This window comes from Marmota marmota, unplaced genomic scaffold (assembly GCF_001458135.2).
Source record: "Marmota marmota marmota unplaced genomic scaffold, marMar, whole genome shotgun sequence".
Classification (NCBI taxonomy): domain Eukaryota; kingdom Metazoa; phylum Chordata; class Mammalia; order Rodentia; family Sciuridae; genus Marmota; species Marmota marmota.
The window spans coordinates 4977809-4995779 of NW_026000102.1; the positions used below are offsets into that span (position 1 = coordinate 4977809).

Here is a 17971-nt window from a genome sequence, read left to right on the forward strand (position 1 = left end):
AAAAAAAAAAAAAAAAAAAAAAGAGTGTCAGGTTTATTTTGTGTGTTTGTGTGTGGTGTGGGGATTGAACTCGGGGCACTCTATAACTGAGTTACATTCTCAGCCCTTTTTATTTTATTTTGAAATAGTCTTTGCTAAGTTGTCCAGGCTGGACTCAAACTTGCAATCCTCCTTCCTCGGCCTCCTGAGTAGTTGGGATGACAGACCTGTGTCACCATGTTCACCTGATGAGTGTCAGTTCTAATGTGAAAGTAGTTTAATTTCTGTTAATGATACCCTGGCTCCCTGAGACCCTAACATTATTTAAAGAGTCTCTGGGATGAGAGTGGAAAGTTTGGAAGCTGGAACCTTTAACATGTGCTCCCTAGCTTATTATAAGTAGTAACTAAATAAAAATCAATTCAATAGGTAATAGGTAATGTCACTACTGCAAAAGGGTTCATTTCTTTACCTTTGTTCTGTAACAACAGAGTTTTGTTAGCAGGGAGTTACTTAACAAGCCTAGCCAGGAGGTGGCTCCTGTAATTCCAGCTACTCAGGAGGCTCACACAGGAGGATCACAAACTTGAAGCCAACCTGGGAAATTTAGACCCTTTCTCAAAAAATAATAATGGTGGCCAGGTGCAGTGGTGCACGCCTGTAATCTCAGCTGAGATTTGGAAGGCCAAGGCAGGAGGATCACGAGTTCAGAGCCAGCCTCAGCAAAAGCAAGGTGCTAAGCAACTCAGTGACACCCTGTCTCTAAAATAGGGCTGAGCTGGGAATGTGGCTCAGTGGTTGAGTGCCCCTGAGTTCAATCCCCGGTACCCACACCCCCAAAAAATAATAAGGCTTGGGATAGAGCTCAGTGGTACAACACTTGCCTAGCACTTGCCAGGCCCTGGGTTCAGTCCTCAGAGAAATTCTTAGGGTATTGTCTGGGGTGTAGAACCTCTCTAACCCTGGTCACATCGGTGTTTCCTCTGCCAGGTGATGCTGTGTAACCCCATCTGCGGTGTCGTTTATGCCCTGACAGTGTGGCGATTCTTCCGTGACCGGACAGAGGAAGAAGAAATATCACTGATTCACTTCTTTGGAGAGGAGTACCTGGAGTATAAAAAGAGGGTGCCCACAGGTCTGCCTTTCATAAAGGGAGTCAAGGTGGAACTATGATGGGCGGGGGCCTCGAGGGACCACGGGCCACTGGCCCCATGTAGCCCAGGACAAAACTGCTTTCAGTTGGCCCCTGAGGAATGAATTTTCTTAATCATTTTGTATGTCACTAATTACTCTTCTGGATGTCACCCCAAGACCAAATGGTCAGAAGGCCTTAGGACCAAAGGACCCCCTGGAGCAATCTGTTCTTTTGCTGAATCAAGGCAGGACATAGATGAACAAGAAACAAACTACAGCAATATTCATCTGTGCCCCTTCTCAAGTGCCCTGGTGAGAATCCAGGCCACAGTCCAGTGCCCTGAGGCCAGAGTGTATTTGCGTTGTCCCAGGTCTCCCCAGGAGAGGCAGATGCTGCTGCTGCAGAGCTTCTGCTGCAGAAACAGTGGTGGGTGTCGCTGCTTATCAGCATTAAAAAATGTGTTGAAAACCTTTAATTTAACACAAACAACAGCACAGCTTTAACCTCTTTATTCTGTCCTTATGCATGAACATCTATATAATTCTAATGATACTTCCTTATATGACACTTTGGCTCTTCATACATTTAATCGTATTTACACAGCTATTTTTTATAAATAGCAGCATAAATTCAAAGGAGCTTACTTGGTATTTCTAGTTCCAGCTTTGATCTGGCAGCAAGTAGGCATAGCCCTCTCTGATTTGGCTGTGTAGCATTGTGTGACCATAGGCATCCCAGGCCAAGGGACTGTGGGCCCTTGGGCTTTCCTGGAATTTTGGTTCCTGCTCTCTTGCTATCGTGACAGGCAAGTCAAAGATGTGTTTATTTTTCCCTTCTCCAAGAAGTGCTTACTGAATGCCTGCTCTGTGCAAGGCATCGTGAAACACTGAGAAATATTGCTGTTTTATTTGTGGTTTTATTCTCATTTTAATAACTTGTATTTTTATGTTTCAATGTAAATCTGTGAAACTTTTTTTTTTTTCTTCTCAAAATTACATTCTTCCCTGTGCTGCGTCAGGCAATCTTTTCTAAAAGGTTTTAGCAGCACCTACAACTGCAAATTCAGGCAAAGCAACTCAAAAATCCTCTGTAAAGCAGATCCTCACAACTGAGGTTCAGTCAGCGTTTTTGTTTTGCAAGTCTGGGGAGAGCAGTTGGCTCTCTGAGTCAAGCCTCAAAGCCTTAAGAGGTGAGACCTTTGTCTAGTCCTGGACTGGACAGGAACTTGGTCTCCTTGTGAAATCCTTCCTGGCAGTTTGTAGTGGCGCTAAAGAAGCACGAATGTGAAGGTGGCATTGGTGTGTGCCCAGAGCGCTGCTTGGTCACCACTATGCCGCATGGCTTTTGAGGAGCCACTGAACCCATGCTCAGACTTCCCCATCTGCAGAATGGGGTCAATACCACCTACCTCACAGGGGTGTTGTGAGGACTTAGAAGAACAATGTTGAACATTTTTAATACTTAGAGGGATGATATAATGAAATTATACAGTGTGAGCTATGTGGAGATGGACTTGGTTAGCTGTGCACATAACCTAAAGTGTGTGTTCAAAAGAGCATTTTCCCAGCTCAGAAATGTTACTTATTTCTAGATCTCATGGCTTAATTTTTTTGTTGTTAGGTATACCAAAGAGGCTTATGGGTTTGTCGATTACCAGCATGATGCTTGCTGGTCTGAGAACCGTGGCCCTCACGGCAGGGCGTGAGGCAGGGCGTCTGGCAAGTCCATGGCTGCAGCAGCACTGAGTTCCTGTGGTGGGAACCATGTCTGTCAGGGTACAGTATGCATGCACTCAATTCTGGGACCCTGAGTCAGGCTGTCAGCTTTTGCAGACCACACTTACCAGGACTACAGACTGACAAGGGTGTGGTTGGGTTTTTGGCAGCCATCCCCAGCTTTTCAAGGGAAAGTTCTTTCTCACTGCATTTAAGCAAGACTGGACCCAGCCTCCATTCCCCTTAGGGGCTGCGAGGTTGTTTCTGATGGATGGAGAGCAGCTAATGATGGCCCCTGGTGTACAGGTGGTAAGGCTGGGTGTTGGCATTTGATGTCAGCATCCATCTGCTGGAGGGCAGGAAGCCTGCCTCCTTGCCAGGCCCGGGAGCAAAGGATCCTAGGTCTTGAGGTTCCACAGTGATGCTGCCTCACACCACTGGAGGCTGACTTTAGGTTCTGTTTTCTACCCCTGTGGCGTGGGTAGTGAGAGCACTCCTACCCTCACTGTAATCCCAGGCAGGAGACGGCCATTTCTTAGGGATGAAAGGTGAACTGTGGGTTGACCTTGCCTGCTGCTGTGATCTGGAGATTATTTTTAATTTACAAATGTAGCAGTGACAGGCCTGTGGCAGAGAATCAGGTCAATGAGCAAAGGCTTTTCAGGTACTTGCTGTAAAGGCCATGTTACCAGTTTCCTCACATTGAGAAACTGTCAGATTTCTTTGCAAGTTTGAAAGTGGATATTCTTAAATGAAGAATGGGTACTGCACAGAAAGAAAGCTTCTTTGAAACAGCATAAAATGAGATCTGCAGGCTGCTGCTGAGCAGAGGAGAGTCGAAGTTGGTGAAGAGGTAGAAGGTGAGCCCCTGAGGCGTGTCCCTGGTGTCCCTCCTTGGCACGAGCTGCTTCTTAAGCCTAGAAAATATGCTTTATTGATGGCTCACTTACTTACCAACTGGGGATTGGTATGACAGGAAAACGTTCTTAGACCACTGAGCTGTGTCCGTGTCACACTTGGTGAGGTCTCAGCCAGAGATCCTTGGTCACATCCTGCGACAGGCACAGTGAGCCCCTGTTCCCTCTGCACTTTCTCACTGCCTTAGGTAGTTGCACCCACCCTAGTTTGCTTTCCTAGTGGCTCAGCAGGGCTAGAGACCTCAGCCTCTCTGAGTGGTGGGAAGCCCTTGCTCTGTGGCTGCTTGTCCTGGGCCTGGAAGATCCCACCAGCCTGAGGGAGGCAGCCCATCCCGTCACAAGGAGAGGGACTTACAGAGTAATTATTCTACTCTTTTTACACGCAGAAATGTTTATTTAAATATTTTCAATTGGATTTTCTTTCACAGATACTGATTATTCTTTCCAATTCTTAAATAAATAAAACTATACTTGATTTCACTACAGATGACAGTGTGATTGTGTGGGATGTGGAAGCAGGAGGTGATCACACACCTCTGATGACCTGGTTAAGGGAGGTCCGGAGCTGCCGGCATCAGGTCAGGCCGGCTGTGCCTCCTTGGCCTGCTTGAGTTCCTGCCTCTGCCCAGTTCCTAAGGATGGGTTCCTCTTGCCTTAGGCTGTCATGCAGGTTTGTGCTACTTTTGGATGTGGACTTCAGTATTTCTGTATGGATGTGCAGGCCTCCAGTTGAGACCACGGAATCGACTTGGATGTTTGCCTAAAATTTGACTATCTGGGCATCAAACTTAAATGTTAGGTCTCACAGATGGTTTTGTTAAGCACTCGTTAAGAAGGGTGCTTAATGGAAGCTGGCTGGGAGACAGCCTGCTGCACTGGGCTTTCCTTGCCATGAGGGGCACAAAGGACAGTGAAGGTGGCTGGGGAAAGCCCCAGGTGTAAAGTGGAGATCTCCACAGGGCTGGCCAGAGGCCGTCCCGGCTTCACAACCTCTGCCCTTGCCTTGTTGTGAGTCACTGCTCAGATTACTGGGTGGAACTTTCTGGTTGCACCAGGTCTACAGTGGGCTGTGTAGCAGGAGAAACTGGATTCCTTGGCAACAGAGTGGGTGCTGTGCCATGGTAGAGTCTTGTTATCTAAAACACGGGGCAGCAGGACCTGATGGCATCAGAGTACAGGGCTCAGCCCCAGCACCATAAGCAGTGCTGAGCAAGGCGCGCTGCAGTCAGCATGTTTGCTGGTTGGACGTGTCCCCCCACGAGTGGGAAATCATCCCCATGTGAGCTTGTGCCCTGGGAACACAGAGGAGTGCAGCAGCCTGGCTTTACTTTTTAATCAAGTGTCACCTTTGAAAGAAGTGACCATAATGAGAACAACCTTAAGTATCCAGTCTCGGTGTGTTCGTTGTGAGAGCCCAACTAGTTGTATGGGGCCTGTTTGCTAAGTTGGCTGCTCTCTGCACGTGGGGAGGTCATCCCCATTTTTCTGCTTGGATCTGAGATGGTCTCGGTTCTTCAGTGGAGGATCTTCTGAGACGCCACTCAAGGCCCTGCCGTTTCCTTTGGACTCTGAGGTCTTCTCTCCCTTCTCCATGGCACTTCCTGGATCATTCCTAAAGGAACAATTTAACATAAGCTCATCTACTTCACTGCTGTCCAGTCTGTCCAAAGAGTTCACAATGGAAAACTGTTTTGGAAGTCCCCAGTAGGTGACTGCGTCTTCACACCCAGAAGTGCCTGCGACTTATCAAGGATTCTCAGAGTGAAAGCCATTCCCCAGGACAAGGTGGTTAGCTGCCCAAACATGAGCATATTCAGGTGGTTTCAGCAGCTTCGGGCAGTGAACTCTGGATCCAAGGTCCCCTGAAGCCTTGCAGGGGAGGGTGAGACTCGACTCTGCATTGTCCCCAAGCACACTAGAATTCTAGACACTTCAGCTAATTGCTAGACTTCCCCTGTCCTGTGACTAAAACCAGCCTGTGACCTATCTTACTGCACTCTGTCTCTGCCTCGCAAGCATTTAAGCAAACACTGGCTCCGAGGATAGTGACACCACCCAGTCCTCCTCAGCCATTCCTCAGTTGAGGGAATTTGAGTTGCTTGTAAAGCTTGCAGCCCTTGGTGGTGTAAGGGAATGCAGGCAGCCCCCTAGGCCATTTATCATTGTGTTACGTCCTATCCAAGTCCCATGTATCATCTAGGAAGTCACTTGTTTAAGCACCCATCCAAGTTAAAAGCCTCCCTGACTTATTTTACAAACCATAATCTGGCTGAGGCCACAGAGCTGATGGGTGGCAAGCTGGGCCCATGGGCCCATGGGGCGATGAGGCCCATTCACTTTCCTTGCATTTGCCTCTGACATCAAATTACTTGCCATTGTTGGGTTGGGAAGACTTGCATTACCTGGCCAGGGTCTCGCTACTCCTGCTGCCGTCATACGTGCTTTGTAGAGTCTCTGACTGTTCATCCACAGGCAGCTGAAACCTGGGTGAGAGACACAGGCACCAAGACTGGGAGGCAACAGAGGCAGCCCACTGCGTGGCTCGAGGCCTTTGGCACCCAAACCAAGCTTAAGCCAACGCTCCAGGGCCCACCTGAGCTTCCCTCTTGTAGCCCTGGAATAGTTACCAAGGCCCAGTGGTTTTCCAGGGCCCTGTAAGTCACAGGTGACAGCAGAAGACAGGGGAAGTCAGGCCTGGCTCTTGTGAAGGTACTTGCTGTTTAGGGAGGTACCTCAGGGTGGGACAGAAGCAGAGTGTGGCCAGGCAGTGTAGTGACAATGAGCAATTCCTGCTCTAATCAGGGTGGTTTGGGAGGCCTCTGCTGACATTCCATCTGAGACCTGAGTGAGAAGAACCTCAGGACAACCTAAGTAAGAACCTTTCAGCAGGGGCCAAGAAGTGGGAGCTAGTCTAGCTTTGGGGGAACTGAAAGGCCATTGTGACCATAGTGTTGTGAGAGGCCAACATGGTCAGAGGTGGACAGGAAAGGGCCCCTGGGAGAGCTATCAGGCCTTGTGGTGGTAGGAATAACAGACTCAAAAGATCATTGGCTGGGCACAGTTGTGTACACCTATAATCCCAGCTACTTGGGAGGCTGAGACAGGAGGATTGCAAGTTTGAGACCAGCTTCGACAATTTAACAAGACCCTATCATAAAATTTAAAAAAAATTTTCTTAAAAAAGAGCTTAGTGCAGTGGCACATTCCTGTAATCCAAATGGCTTAGGAGGCTGAGGCGAGTTCAAATCCCACCTCAGCAACAGCAAGGTGCTAAGCAACTCAGACCCTGTCTCTATAAATAAAATACAAAATAGGGCTGGGGATGTGGTTCAGTGGTAAAGTGTGCCTGGATTTAATTCTGAGTACCCCACCACCACCAAAAAACAAAACAAAACCCCAAAAGATCACTGGCTGAATGGCATGCTGAAGGGATGCCTGGCTGTGGGGGTTTGTATTTGGTCAGAAGAGACCAAAGTGGGAAGACTGCACTGGAAAGTTTAGTCCATAAAACCTGGAGACTGGTTGGAAATGGAGCGAGTGAGAAGGAGTCGGGAAATCTCCTAGCTGCCTTGTTTGAGTTCCCACCATCCCTTGAGTGTGTGCGATACTGTTGACAGAGATAAGGAGACAGGCATGGTGTGTGTGGGGAGGACACCAAGAGTTCTGCTGGCCACTCTTTTGAGCTGAGGTGCCTCTTAGACATCCAGGCCGAGACTCCAGGGAGGAGGCAGTTGGAGGTGAGCGTGGAGCAGGAGAGCACTGTGCTGGGGAGGGGTTGTGGGGGTGGCATGTCATCTGCATGGCGATGGGGCTTTACAGCCAGGGATGCTGGACTGGCGGTGTAGCTCAGCACTACAGCATGTGCTCAGCTTACTCGAGACCCGGGTTCAATCAGGAGAGGACACCAACATGGCAGAAGCCGGCGATCAGACCCAGGACCAGCTGTGCACTGAGGGCCCACCACTAGAATCCTCAGGAGGCAGGGAACTGGTAGTCTCAGGACCTCTCGACAGCAAGGGTGGGACCCAAATAGGATGTGCTGGTGACAGTTGAGCTCTTTCTCACTGTGCAGAAGTCTGAAAGTTAATTCTTAGAGGGCACAAGCCACAGCTGAGAAGTAAAGAGAAAGCCAGGACTAAATGGAATGTATACAAAACTCCACAGAAAGGCCCTCCAGGAAGGCAACTGGAAAAGAACCTGACATTGGGCGTTCCGAAAACACAAGAACACACCCCACGTCCCCTGAGCCACCCTGCAGACCCCTTCCAGTGAAGCACCAGCTACAGTGTGCCCAGAGCTTCCATCTGTCGCTGTGCCTCCAGCCCCACTCACTCCTGAACCGAGTGGACAATCAAGGATCACCTGACATCCGACATCCGAGGAGAGCCTTGACCGTGGGAGATAGGGACGAAACAAAAAAAAGTAACGTGGAGAAGTCATTAGGGATAAAACTTCCAAAAGAAAAAAAAAACCACAACTACCTATCGGTTTCAGAGGAGTAAGAGAGTGTCTCCAGAAGAAAAAAAAAGGAATACAATGGAGAAAGAATTAGAGTAGGAAAAAATCCTCTTAGAATTAAAACCAAGCTAGAAACAATCAGCTTGACAGAAGGGAAATCCCACTGAAAGTATAAGACAGAGAATGTAAAAAGAAGGGCTGACATCCAACAACAGGAATTCCAAAAAGAGAAAAAGAGGAGAAATCAACTAATTAAAAATGAAATATGGCAGGGTGCAGTGGTGCACACCTGTAATCTCAATGACTCGGGAGGCTGAGGTGGGAGGATCTCAAGTTTGAGGCCAGCCTCAGCAATTTAGTGATACCCTATCTCAAAAAATGAAAAGGCTGGGGATGTAGCTCAGTGATAGAGTGCCCCTGGATTCAATCCCCAGTACCACAAGGAAGGAAGGAAGGAAGAAAGAAAGAAAAAAGTCAAAACAGGACATGAATTTCCAGAATGAGTACCCAAGGACACCAAGTACATACACCAAATATACCAACATCTAACCCAATGGATGGAAATAGACTCTTGGCAATGTGAAATTTAGGCCACAAGAACAAGAGAAGATTCTACAAGCTTCCATAGAGAATAAGTAGGTCACCCTACAAGGATTAGGAATCAATGCCTTCAGACTTTTCAAAAACATCCTTTGAAACTAAAAGATAATCAAGCAATGCTTTCAAAGGAGAATCCTTCCCAGTCTAGAATTTCCAATCTAGAATTCAAGACTCAGTGAAACCATCAGTCAAGTATGAGGTGGAAAAGAGACATTTTAAGACCTGTGCTGTCCAAAATGTACTTCCTGAACCTCCATTCTCCAGAAGCTGCTGGGGGAAGGGCTCCACCAAACATGACCAAGGAAATGGGCACATGAGACAAGGGCAGGGCAGATGGAATCCAGGAGGGTGGTGCAGAGAGTCCAGGCCCCAGCTGTGCAGCTGTGCACCTGGGGCTGCGTGAAGGAGAGACTGACAGGCACATGGAAGATCTTTGTGCCACTCCTCAATCCCAGTCCTGGGGATTAAATCCAGGGAACTCTATCACTGAGCTGCATCCCCAGCCCTTTAAGTTTTTACTTTAAGACGGGGTCTTACTAAATTGCCCAGGCTGGTTCAAATTTGCAATCCTACTGCCTCTGCCTCCCAAATCACTGGGATTACAGGCATGTGTTATCAATACTGGCACAGGATTTTTTTTTTTTTTTTAGTTGTCAATGGAACTTAATTTTTATTTATTTAAATGCAGTGCTGAGAACTAACCCAGTGCCTCACACATGCTAGGTAAGCGCTCTATCACTGAGCCACCACCCCAGCCCCCTGGCACACATTTTGATGCCTGCCTACAGTGCTGAGAGGGGCCTGCTCCAGACCTGGCTTGTCTTGACATGTGCTGAAGAAGTTCCTGTTCCCTCCTTCATGTCTGCTGCTTGGATATGACACTCTCAAGATGTTCTGTCTGCCTATATTTTTTAAGTAGGGTCTCACTACATTGCTGAGGGCCTAATTTTGCTGGGTATAGCCTCAAACATGCAATCCTCCTGCCTCAGCCTCCCAAGTCACTGGGATCACAGGTATGTGCCATTGCACCTGACTGTTCCTTCTGCTTCCACCTACTACAACTTTTTTTTTTTTTAATTTTAGGTGGACACGATATCTTGATTTTATTTTTATGTGGTGCTGAGGATTGAACCCAGTGCCTCATGCACGCTAGGTGAGCGCTCTACCACTGAGCCACAATGCCAGCCCTTCCACCTACTTCTATTTTTTTTTTTAATTAATGGTGAATGTAATTTAAGATACTATCTTTTTTTTTTTTTAAGAGAGAGAGAGAGAATTTTAATATTTATTTTTCAGAGGACACAACATCTTTGTTTGTATGTGGTGCTGAGGATCGAACCCGGGCCGCATGCATGCCAGGCGGGCGCGCTACCGCTTGAGCCACATCCCCAGCCCCTCCACCTACTTCTGAGGGCTGCCGGGAGCCATCCTGTGCCTGCTGGGAGCCATCCTGTGCCTGCTGAGCAGACCACTTACTATGACCACATTTTTGCAGCTATCTAACACCTGGTTTGTCTAGAACCCTGATTACCTGTCTGCTGACTTTCCTGAAAGGGGCCTTCTGACGTATGTCACCTTATCCACATACATGTTGAAGTGCCCTGGTAACACGCTCTGGCCTTACCTGGGCTCCAGCCGTTCCTTCACCTTGGCGATGGAGCGGACGTAGGGTGTGATCTGCTTGGTGATGGTGGTCAGGTAGGCATTCTCCTGCTTCAGCTGGAGAAGGTCATGGAGCTGGGCTGTGGAGCCCAAGGCCAGAGTGTTGGTCTTGCTGGCATTAGACTCTAAAACTCAAGCCCAGCACCATCTAAAGACCCCAACTGTTTGAATGGTCATCTCTAATGAATGGGTGGGGCATTTGGTGGGACATCCTATTCACCGCCTCCTGACCTTACATGCACACGTGGGCCTATTAGCAGGTGTGAGGCCAAGCCAAGCCCCAAGGGGAGAAGCATTTATGTAAGTCTGGTTAGTGTCTGACTAGCTCCCCGCTAGCATGTGGGTCAGCTGCAGCACAGGGCTTCACTAGTGGCCAGCCTCCCGGACCTTCATAAACCTCCTGCTCATTGGCTACTCGCTGGTAGGATTCCTCCCAAATCTGAAAGAGAGAAGTGAGATGCTAGATGTGGCATTGGTGGCATTTCTACTTCAGCCATTCAGAGCCATACAGTTTCCCCAGCAGGGCCCATGTCATTCCTGTGGCAAAGACTCCAGGTTCCAGAACCTGCTACGTGGGAGTCTGGAGGAGCAGCAGGCCAGGCTCTCTTTCACCCCGCCCCCCTGCCCCATCTTGGGTAGCCATGTTCTTTTGACAGGCAGGGCTGGAGCCCTGTTCCTAGGGAGAGCTACCTCTTGGAAGATGGCTCTCATGCCCTCCGCAGAGCTGTACTCAGAGGCGATCCTTGCGTCCAGCCGCAGGGACCTGCTCAGGATGTCCCCCATAATCTCGGCCTTGATGAGGGAGTGGTGCCTCGTGAGGTCGCGGTGCAATTCCTGCACCTGGTCCTTCAGGTTCTGCACCTCGGCCTGCAGCCCCTGCATGCAGAGGCCAGGAGGGCTCGGGTCACTGCAGGAGCCCCTCTGGAGGGGTAACTACAAGCAGGGCCCTGCAGGGCCCCAGCCCCCTCACCCGGTAGGAGTCCTCATAGTGGCGGCAGTGCTCTGTGAAGGGAGTGTCCTCGCCCTCAGCCAGGAGCACCTTGGTGCTGATGGACCGGTGCAGCGTGGGCTTCTGGACTGGTGACCCTGGCGTCTTTCTCACTGGGGAGGGGCATCTGGGCCCCATCAGCACCTTGGGTCCTGCACCCCCTGCCAGCCTGGGGGAAGAGCCAGTGTGGATGCAAGACAGGCAGTACTGGTCTTCCCTTCCCCTGCCTCCAGGGTGCCAGTGCTCCACTACCCTGTCAACCCCTCGCAGGGCAGAACCACTCAGCTCTGGAAAGACATTCTGCAAAGCCATACCCAGTGACACTGACATCTATGATTTTTTTCCCCCTGGTACCAGGGAATTGGACCAGGGGTGCTTATCACTGAGCCACATCCCCAGCCCTTTTTATGTTTTATTTTGAGACAGTACCTTGCTAAATTTATATTTTATATTTATATTTTAGTTGTAGTTGGACACAATACCTTTATTTTTGTTTACTTATTTTATATGTGGTGTTGAAAATTGAACCCAGGGCCTCTCCCATGCTAGGTGAGCAGGCCACCCCTGAGCCACACCCCCAGCCCCTGCTGGTAGGTTTTAAAGGTCCTCCCCCATGCGGTTTTAGTGTGGGAGGAGGGCAAGTCCCACTGCATTCCCAGGGGCATGGGGTACCAGTGTGCTCACTGCCATTCTGGGCAGAGAAAGTCTGAGCCCACACCAGGTTCCCCAGCTCTCTGGGGCTTTTAGGCCACACACACCAGTTCCGACATTTATCTTATCTCCTCCGTGATCTCCGACTCTTCCTTGGCTCCAGGCCCCACCCCCCCATCCCCATGCAATATCCAGCCCAGCCCCAGCGGCTCCAGCCTGGGGGGGGAGGCTGCCAACAGGAGGCGGAGGGGAAGTCCCACCTCGTCCCCATCTATTCTAATAGCCCTCCTGCGTGGAGGGTCCCTGGCACCCAGACACCCAGAGGAGAGCTGACCTAACTGAGAGGACTGAGGAGGCTAGGAGGGTGCAAAGCCTTTCACTGACAATCTAGTCCCTGGGCGCTGGTGCTGGAGACCAGGCACCAGCTCCCTAGGTCATGCTCACGTATTGGCGGCGGACGCAGCCTGGCGTGGCCCCAGCAGCAGCAGTGGCTCCAGGCAGCGTGCGAATTCTGCATGGTGGTCGCTGGCGATCTGGGTGGCGGAACCGACACGAGGTGACCTCCCCTTCCCCGAGGGATACCCACTCCCGCCCAGGCCCAGTAGGGCCACATGCCCACCTTGCTGCTCTGCGCTGGTCTTAGGCGATGCGGCCCTGTGACTATGCTCTGCAGCCTCTCCATCAGCTCCTATGGCGGGAGCCGGGAGGGGGCTCAGGCTGAGCCGGTGTGGCAGGGCCCTCAGCTGGCAGGAAGAGGGGAGGTGGAAGTAGGGACTATCTTTAGCATATTGCCTGATGTCCTATGAGACCCCAACCCTATTCTGGGACTGGCCCAGACAACTCTTCCACCAAATCCATAGGAAAGAAGGTAGCAGGGCTCCAGCAGATATTTATTTATTTATTGGGGATGCTGGAGATTGAACTCAGGGTACTCCACCAGGGAGCTACACCTCCAGTCTAGTCTTCTTCTTCTTAGAGGGTTTCATTGAACTGCATAGGATGGCCTGGAATTTACAGTCCTCCTGCCTCAGCCTCCTGAGTTGTTGGGATTACAGGTGTGCACCACGTGTCCAGCATCACTGTCCTGTTAAAAGAGACTCGCCTGGCCCCTAAAGGGTTGGTGGATGACAGAGTGGAGGAGGGAGAGGCAAGCCCAACCTGCAGGTGGCAGGACTGGCTCTGGTGGGGAAGGGGAGACTGGGGAACTGGGGAGACTCACATAGCCCAGGTCCAGGAACTCAGCCTTGTTGGCCAAGCTGAGGAAGGAAGAGCAGATGACCAGGTGAACCTGCCAAAGGGGAAGATGCCTGGTGGCTGGCCAAGGGAGGAGGGGCCCTCTATGCCCCAGCGCCTGACCCCGCAGCCCTTCCCTTACCTGTAGAGTGGGCAGCAGAGCAGCCAAGTGGGAGAGCTGCTCCTTGAAGGCCTTGTCTTTCTCATCGTATTGGCTGGGGAAGGGCACACTGCCTAGTCTCCGACAGGACAGCTGACCACCCCACCTCAAGGGTCCCAGACCTGCAGTGTCATCACCCCTCCAGCTCTGTAGGTCCTTCCCTGTGTCCTGAGCACCCACTCTCCTTTGCTGGTGGACACCTGGATGTTTTGCTCCCCAGTTAGGGTAAAGCCTGCAAAGGCCCAGGCTTGGAGCTGGGTATATGGAGGCCAGGGTGTACGGGGACTGCCTCCACTCACCTCTGCACAGCCTGTAGCAGCAGTGCTTTCCTCTCTGCCAGTTTGTCCTGGGGGAGACAGCCCACCACTCACCTGGAATACCTGGCTGATCTACCCCCTCCCAACACACTGCCCTGTGGCCTGGATAGTGAAGACTGGTTATCTCTCCACCCACTGGCTGAGAGCCCGAGTACCCTCACCTTAAATGTCACCTCCTGGGTGCAATCTTCCTAGACCACCCCCCACCACTACCACCAGCCTAGGGCAAATCCTGGTGTCCCTCTGGAACTTTCCAGGCAACTGTGATTAGCTCCTAGAAAAGAAGTTCAAGCCCTGCTGCCCTGCTTCGATGACAACTCTACAAGCGAATCCAGGGCCTCTCCGTGTTGTGGGCAACTGCTTGGGGCTGATGGGGCTATACGGCGGTGGCTGCCCGGTCCTCCTCCATCCCTCACCTGCATGCTGCCAAAGAGGGTGTGGATGGCGGCATCTTCCTCAGCTGCGCTGCGCCGCACCTCCTCCACCATGACCTGCAGCAGCGCAATGGCCTCCCGGGTGGCTGTCTGCAGGGCCTTCACGGCCTGGGGAGAGGGGGCCTCAGCCTCTTAACACCCCCACGTTCGCACGCTCCCCCCTCGCGTGGGCCACTGAGCCCCGCTCACCAGCACGGCCTGCTCCAGCCGCTCGCAGCCCTGCACGTAAGCCGACTCCAGGTCCACGCAGTGGGCTCGACTCTCCCTGCGGGAGGCAGCGAATCACCCCTGCTCTGGCCACCCCGGCCCAGGAGGGAAGCCCTCCCGCCCCGCTACCCACCCCTGCATATCCCGGAAACAGCGGATGCACAACAGCGACTTCTTGTCGGTGGAGAACATGATGTAGGGCTCCGCGTGCAGCGCTGCGGGGGCGGGGCAGAGGCTGAGCGCTCTGGGCGGTGCCCGCCTCCCACCCCACCCCTGCCCGGGGTCCCCAGGCCGTGCCTCGCTTACTGCACTTCTGGATCACGTCGCGGCTGCGCTGGCCTAGGGCTACAATGTCGTGGCGCGCGAACATGCGTGCCCGGTGCGTCTCGTCGCGGCAGCGCGCACACAGGGGTTGCTCGCAAGTGTTGCAGAAGTACGTGGTCTCGGCGTCCTGGGGGCCAGCGCTGGTTCAGACGGAGCGCTCCAGCCGACTGCGGACTGTGGCCAGCGAGGGAACCACAGCCGCAGAGAGACACCGCTAGCATCGGTCCCAGCCTGGGGCAGGTGCGTGGCTAAATGTAGCCCTTTTCTGTGATTCCCACACAGCAGTCTACCTAATACACCCAGGTCCCAGAGGAGGACACTGAGGCTCAGAGGCTAAGTAAGCAGGTAGGTGCAAGAAGGAGCAGGTAGAATTGGCTTCCAGAGGTAGTTCCGTGGCAGGGTGGGTGGGGGAGGGCAGAAACTGCATTGTAAAATATTTTACAAGGAAGATGGGGGGCGGACTTTGACCTTACAAGCCCCCCTTGACTCCCTCAATAGTGGCGAAGTGGTAGAACACACCTTGGCCTTCTGGAGTTACAGTTAGTGGGGGAGGGAAGGGCAGGGACCCCACCCCCACCCCAGGGCTGTGTCCAGGGTTCGGGTTGTAGTCCTGGCAGTGGACTCAGGGACGGCTATGACAGAACAAATCCCCACTCCTACCTTGGCATTCAAGGCCATATCCGCCCAGGCTCTGCCTGTCCCCATTCCCTCACCTCCCTCCCATCACCTACACTTCTGGGTCACACAGATCACAGCACTTGCCCAGCATGCCCTGGGATTTCACTCCTAGAAGGCTGAGCTTGCTCCCCTTCAGGGCTGTCCAGCCTCCACAGGCCAGACTCTCAGGACCCTTTTCAGCCTGGCCTCCAGCTCTGGGGGTTGGGGTAGGGGCAGACACGTCCCTTGCCAACTATCCCTTCCAAACTACTTACTGTCCTCACTTCCCCTGTGGCTTTAGCTTCCTACAAGAGCTTAGGTAGCAGAGGGTCCTCAGGGTACCACAGGCCTGTGAACTGGACCACCCTTCTGTGCCAGTTCACAACTCCACTGAGTTGGGGACCTGTAAGCTCTCCTCAAACTGAATGACCTCAACCTTTGCCACTATGGGCTATTCATTCAGCTCCCTTGTTGTGAACTCAGTCTCCCTATTGTAAATGGACCCTATTCCAGGTCCAAGGTGGGGGTTGGTGGTGTTGGAGCACCTACTGGTGGTCTGTCCTCTGAGAATGTGCTGGGTGTTTGTTTCAAGGACCAAGCACCCTGGCACCCACTGCTCCCCCACCCCCCACCCCTGTGGCCCCTGCCTGCTTGCTGCACTCCAGGTCACAGTTGGCACAATGCACAGCCTCCACGCCATCCCTGGAGCTGTCCACGAGGAACTGCAGCAGCCGGTCCACCGGTGGGAGCCAATTGGGACCCTTCACCACGGTCTGGTGTCTGTGGAGAGGCTGCAGCCAAGACCCAGCACCCCTTCCAGGATGCTCTCCCCCTCCCCCCTCACGTTCCAGGCTGGAGCTAAAAACAGCAGCAGCAGGAGGTGGGGTGGGGTGTACTTCAGCCTGAGGTCTGCTGTAAATACAGCAGGTAGCTCTTACCCTAACCCAGCCCCCACCCTTGGGCCATCCTGCAAATACCATGGGGTCCCCACCACCACAAAAAGCCACTTCAGGCCATGAGGACCCTCTGAAGGCACTGGGCAAATTTAGGGCACAGCCCAGTAACTTGAGCCAACTTAAGGGTTATGTTGACCTAAGACTTGTGGGACCATAAAGATAGTTACTGGAAGTGTCCTGACCCCCTCCTCCAGCCCTTGACCTTGCTTCCTGACTTTCTGTGGAAACTCTGGGCTCAGAAATGATTCTTTCCCTGCCTCAATTATTCTGATTTCTAAAATGCGGGGAGGGGGAGTCTGCAAGTTCTGGCCCAAAAGCGGCCAGGGCAGGGTGCAACCTCTCCCAGCCACTTCTACCCTTGCCCTCCTTCACCTGGGTTTCCCCTCCAGGAAGAGCCAACCTTTCCCTTCGCGGACGATTTGGGGCACTCACTGACACAGCGGGCAGGCCAGGCGGCCGTCCACAGCCCGACCACGAAGGCAGCCGGCACAGAAGTCGTGGAAGCATTCCAGCAGGCACGGGCGCTCGTACTGCGCGTGGCACAGAGGGCACACGAGCGGGTGGCCGCTCGCGGTGTCCAGGGCACCTAGGCCCTCTAGGGGCGTGAAGATAGCTCCCGACATCTGCAAGGACAGCGCAAGTCCGCAGCTGCGGCCCTCACGGTTGCGGGGCCGGTCCCTCCATCCTCCTACCGCGGACCCTACCAGACGTCCAGTGGTTTTGGAACGGGGAGCTGCTAGGGCCCGGGGATGGTCTTGAGTGCCCAGCGCGGGGAGAACCAACAGGGAGGGCTGGCAAGGAGTCCAGCTACGCGCCGGCAGCCGGCAGCCTCACCCCCTGCTGGCCAGCGCTTTGAGCGCTGCTCGGAGCTGTGGCCCTCCCTAGGAGTCGCTGACCCTGGAAGGACAGGCAGCCGGACTAGGTTTTGCTTCCTATGCACTCTCCCCTGTCGCCTCTCTTCACTTCTCCCTCTTCCCTCACTCCCACCCCTGGAATTCCACACTCATTGTCCTTCTGGTGACCTGCTGGCGACGCCCCTTCGGCGCAGTGCTCCGGCCCACCTCTACCAGGGTGGTGCTGCCGCCCCGGGGCCACTCCGCCTTGAGGAGAGGGGAGGACGCATAGGCTGGAAAGGACCGTGACCGGCCAGGGTCCGAGGTTCTACTAGACCCGGCCTGAAATGACAGAACTCAGTGCGGCAGGAGTGCGGCGCAGAGCCAGCGAGAGGACACCTTGGCGGGGTCTTCAGGGGTGCAGGGGCCCCCTGCCTAGGTGCCAGTAGAGTGGGTTTTTGCAGGTCCATTTCCTTGATCGCCAAATGGGGGCGCCAGAGATCAGCAAACATTTCTCCACAGGCATTCCAGCGCTTGGGAGGCGGAGCAAGAGGCTTTGGAATCCCAGCCCCACCTTGGTCAAGTTAGCGACCTTTTAGAGCTGCACAAAAGAGGGGCTGGTCCCGTTAGCTCTGCGTGGTGAGGCACGTCTGTAATCCCAGAGACTGGGGAGGCTGAGGCAGGAGGATCCTAAATTCCAGGCCAGCCTCAGCAATTTAGACCCTCAGTAATTTAGGAAGAACTA

At 52.8% G+C, this 17971-nt stretch overlaps 2 protein-coding genes across 14 annotated transcripts in view; one reads left to right on the forward strand and one right to left on the reverse strand.

Annotated features, from left to right (window-relative positions):
- Icmt (isoprenylcysteine carboxyl methyltransferase) overlaps nucleotides 1-4226 on the forward strand; it is a 10680-nt gene extending 6454 nt beyond the window's left edge. The window contains exon 5 of the mRNA XM_015501317.2: nucleotides 970-4226. Within this exon, the coding sequence (XP_015356803.1) occupies nucleotides 970-1152 (183 nt within the window). The 3' untranslated portion in view covers nucleotides 1153-4226. The remainder of the gene's footprint in view (nucleotides 1-969) is intronic.
- Nucleotides 4227-5055: 829 nt separating this feature from the next.
- Rnf207 (ring finger protein 207) lies at nucleotides 5056-17472 on the reverse strand. Of its 13 annotated transcripts, none has more exons than XM_048783719.1 (18): nucleotides 17455-17472; nucleotides 16826-17016; nucleotides 16085-16217; nucleotides 14754-14907; nucleotides 14590-14671; nucleotides 14439-14514; nucleotides 14232-14372; nucleotides 13798-13844; nucleotides 13481-13553; nucleotides 13325-13393; nucleotides 12725-12793; nucleotides 12550-12638; nucleotides 11437-11623; nucleotides 11157-11342; nucleotides 10854-10905; nucleotides 10429-10546; nucleotides 6149-6229; nucleotides 5056-5358 (listed from the first exon to the last, which is right to left on the reverse strand). In XM_048783719.1, the coding sequence occupies exons 2-18, from the start codon at nucleotides 17014-17016 to the stop codon at nucleotides 5187-5189; spliced, it is 1920 nt and encodes a 639-aa protein (XP_048639676.1). In that variant the 5' UTR covers nucleotides 17455-17472; the 3' UTR covers nucleotides 5056-5186. The 13 variants fall into 13 exon arrangements, with proteins under 13 accessions (XP_048639676.1, XP_048639675.1, XP_048639674.1 ...); XM_048783718.1 differs by having other exon boundaries at nucleotides 17416-17459; XM_048783717.1 differs by lacking the exon at nucleotides 17455-17472 and adding an exon at nucleotides 17098-17389.
- Nucleotides 17473-17971: the final 499 nt, after the last annotated feature.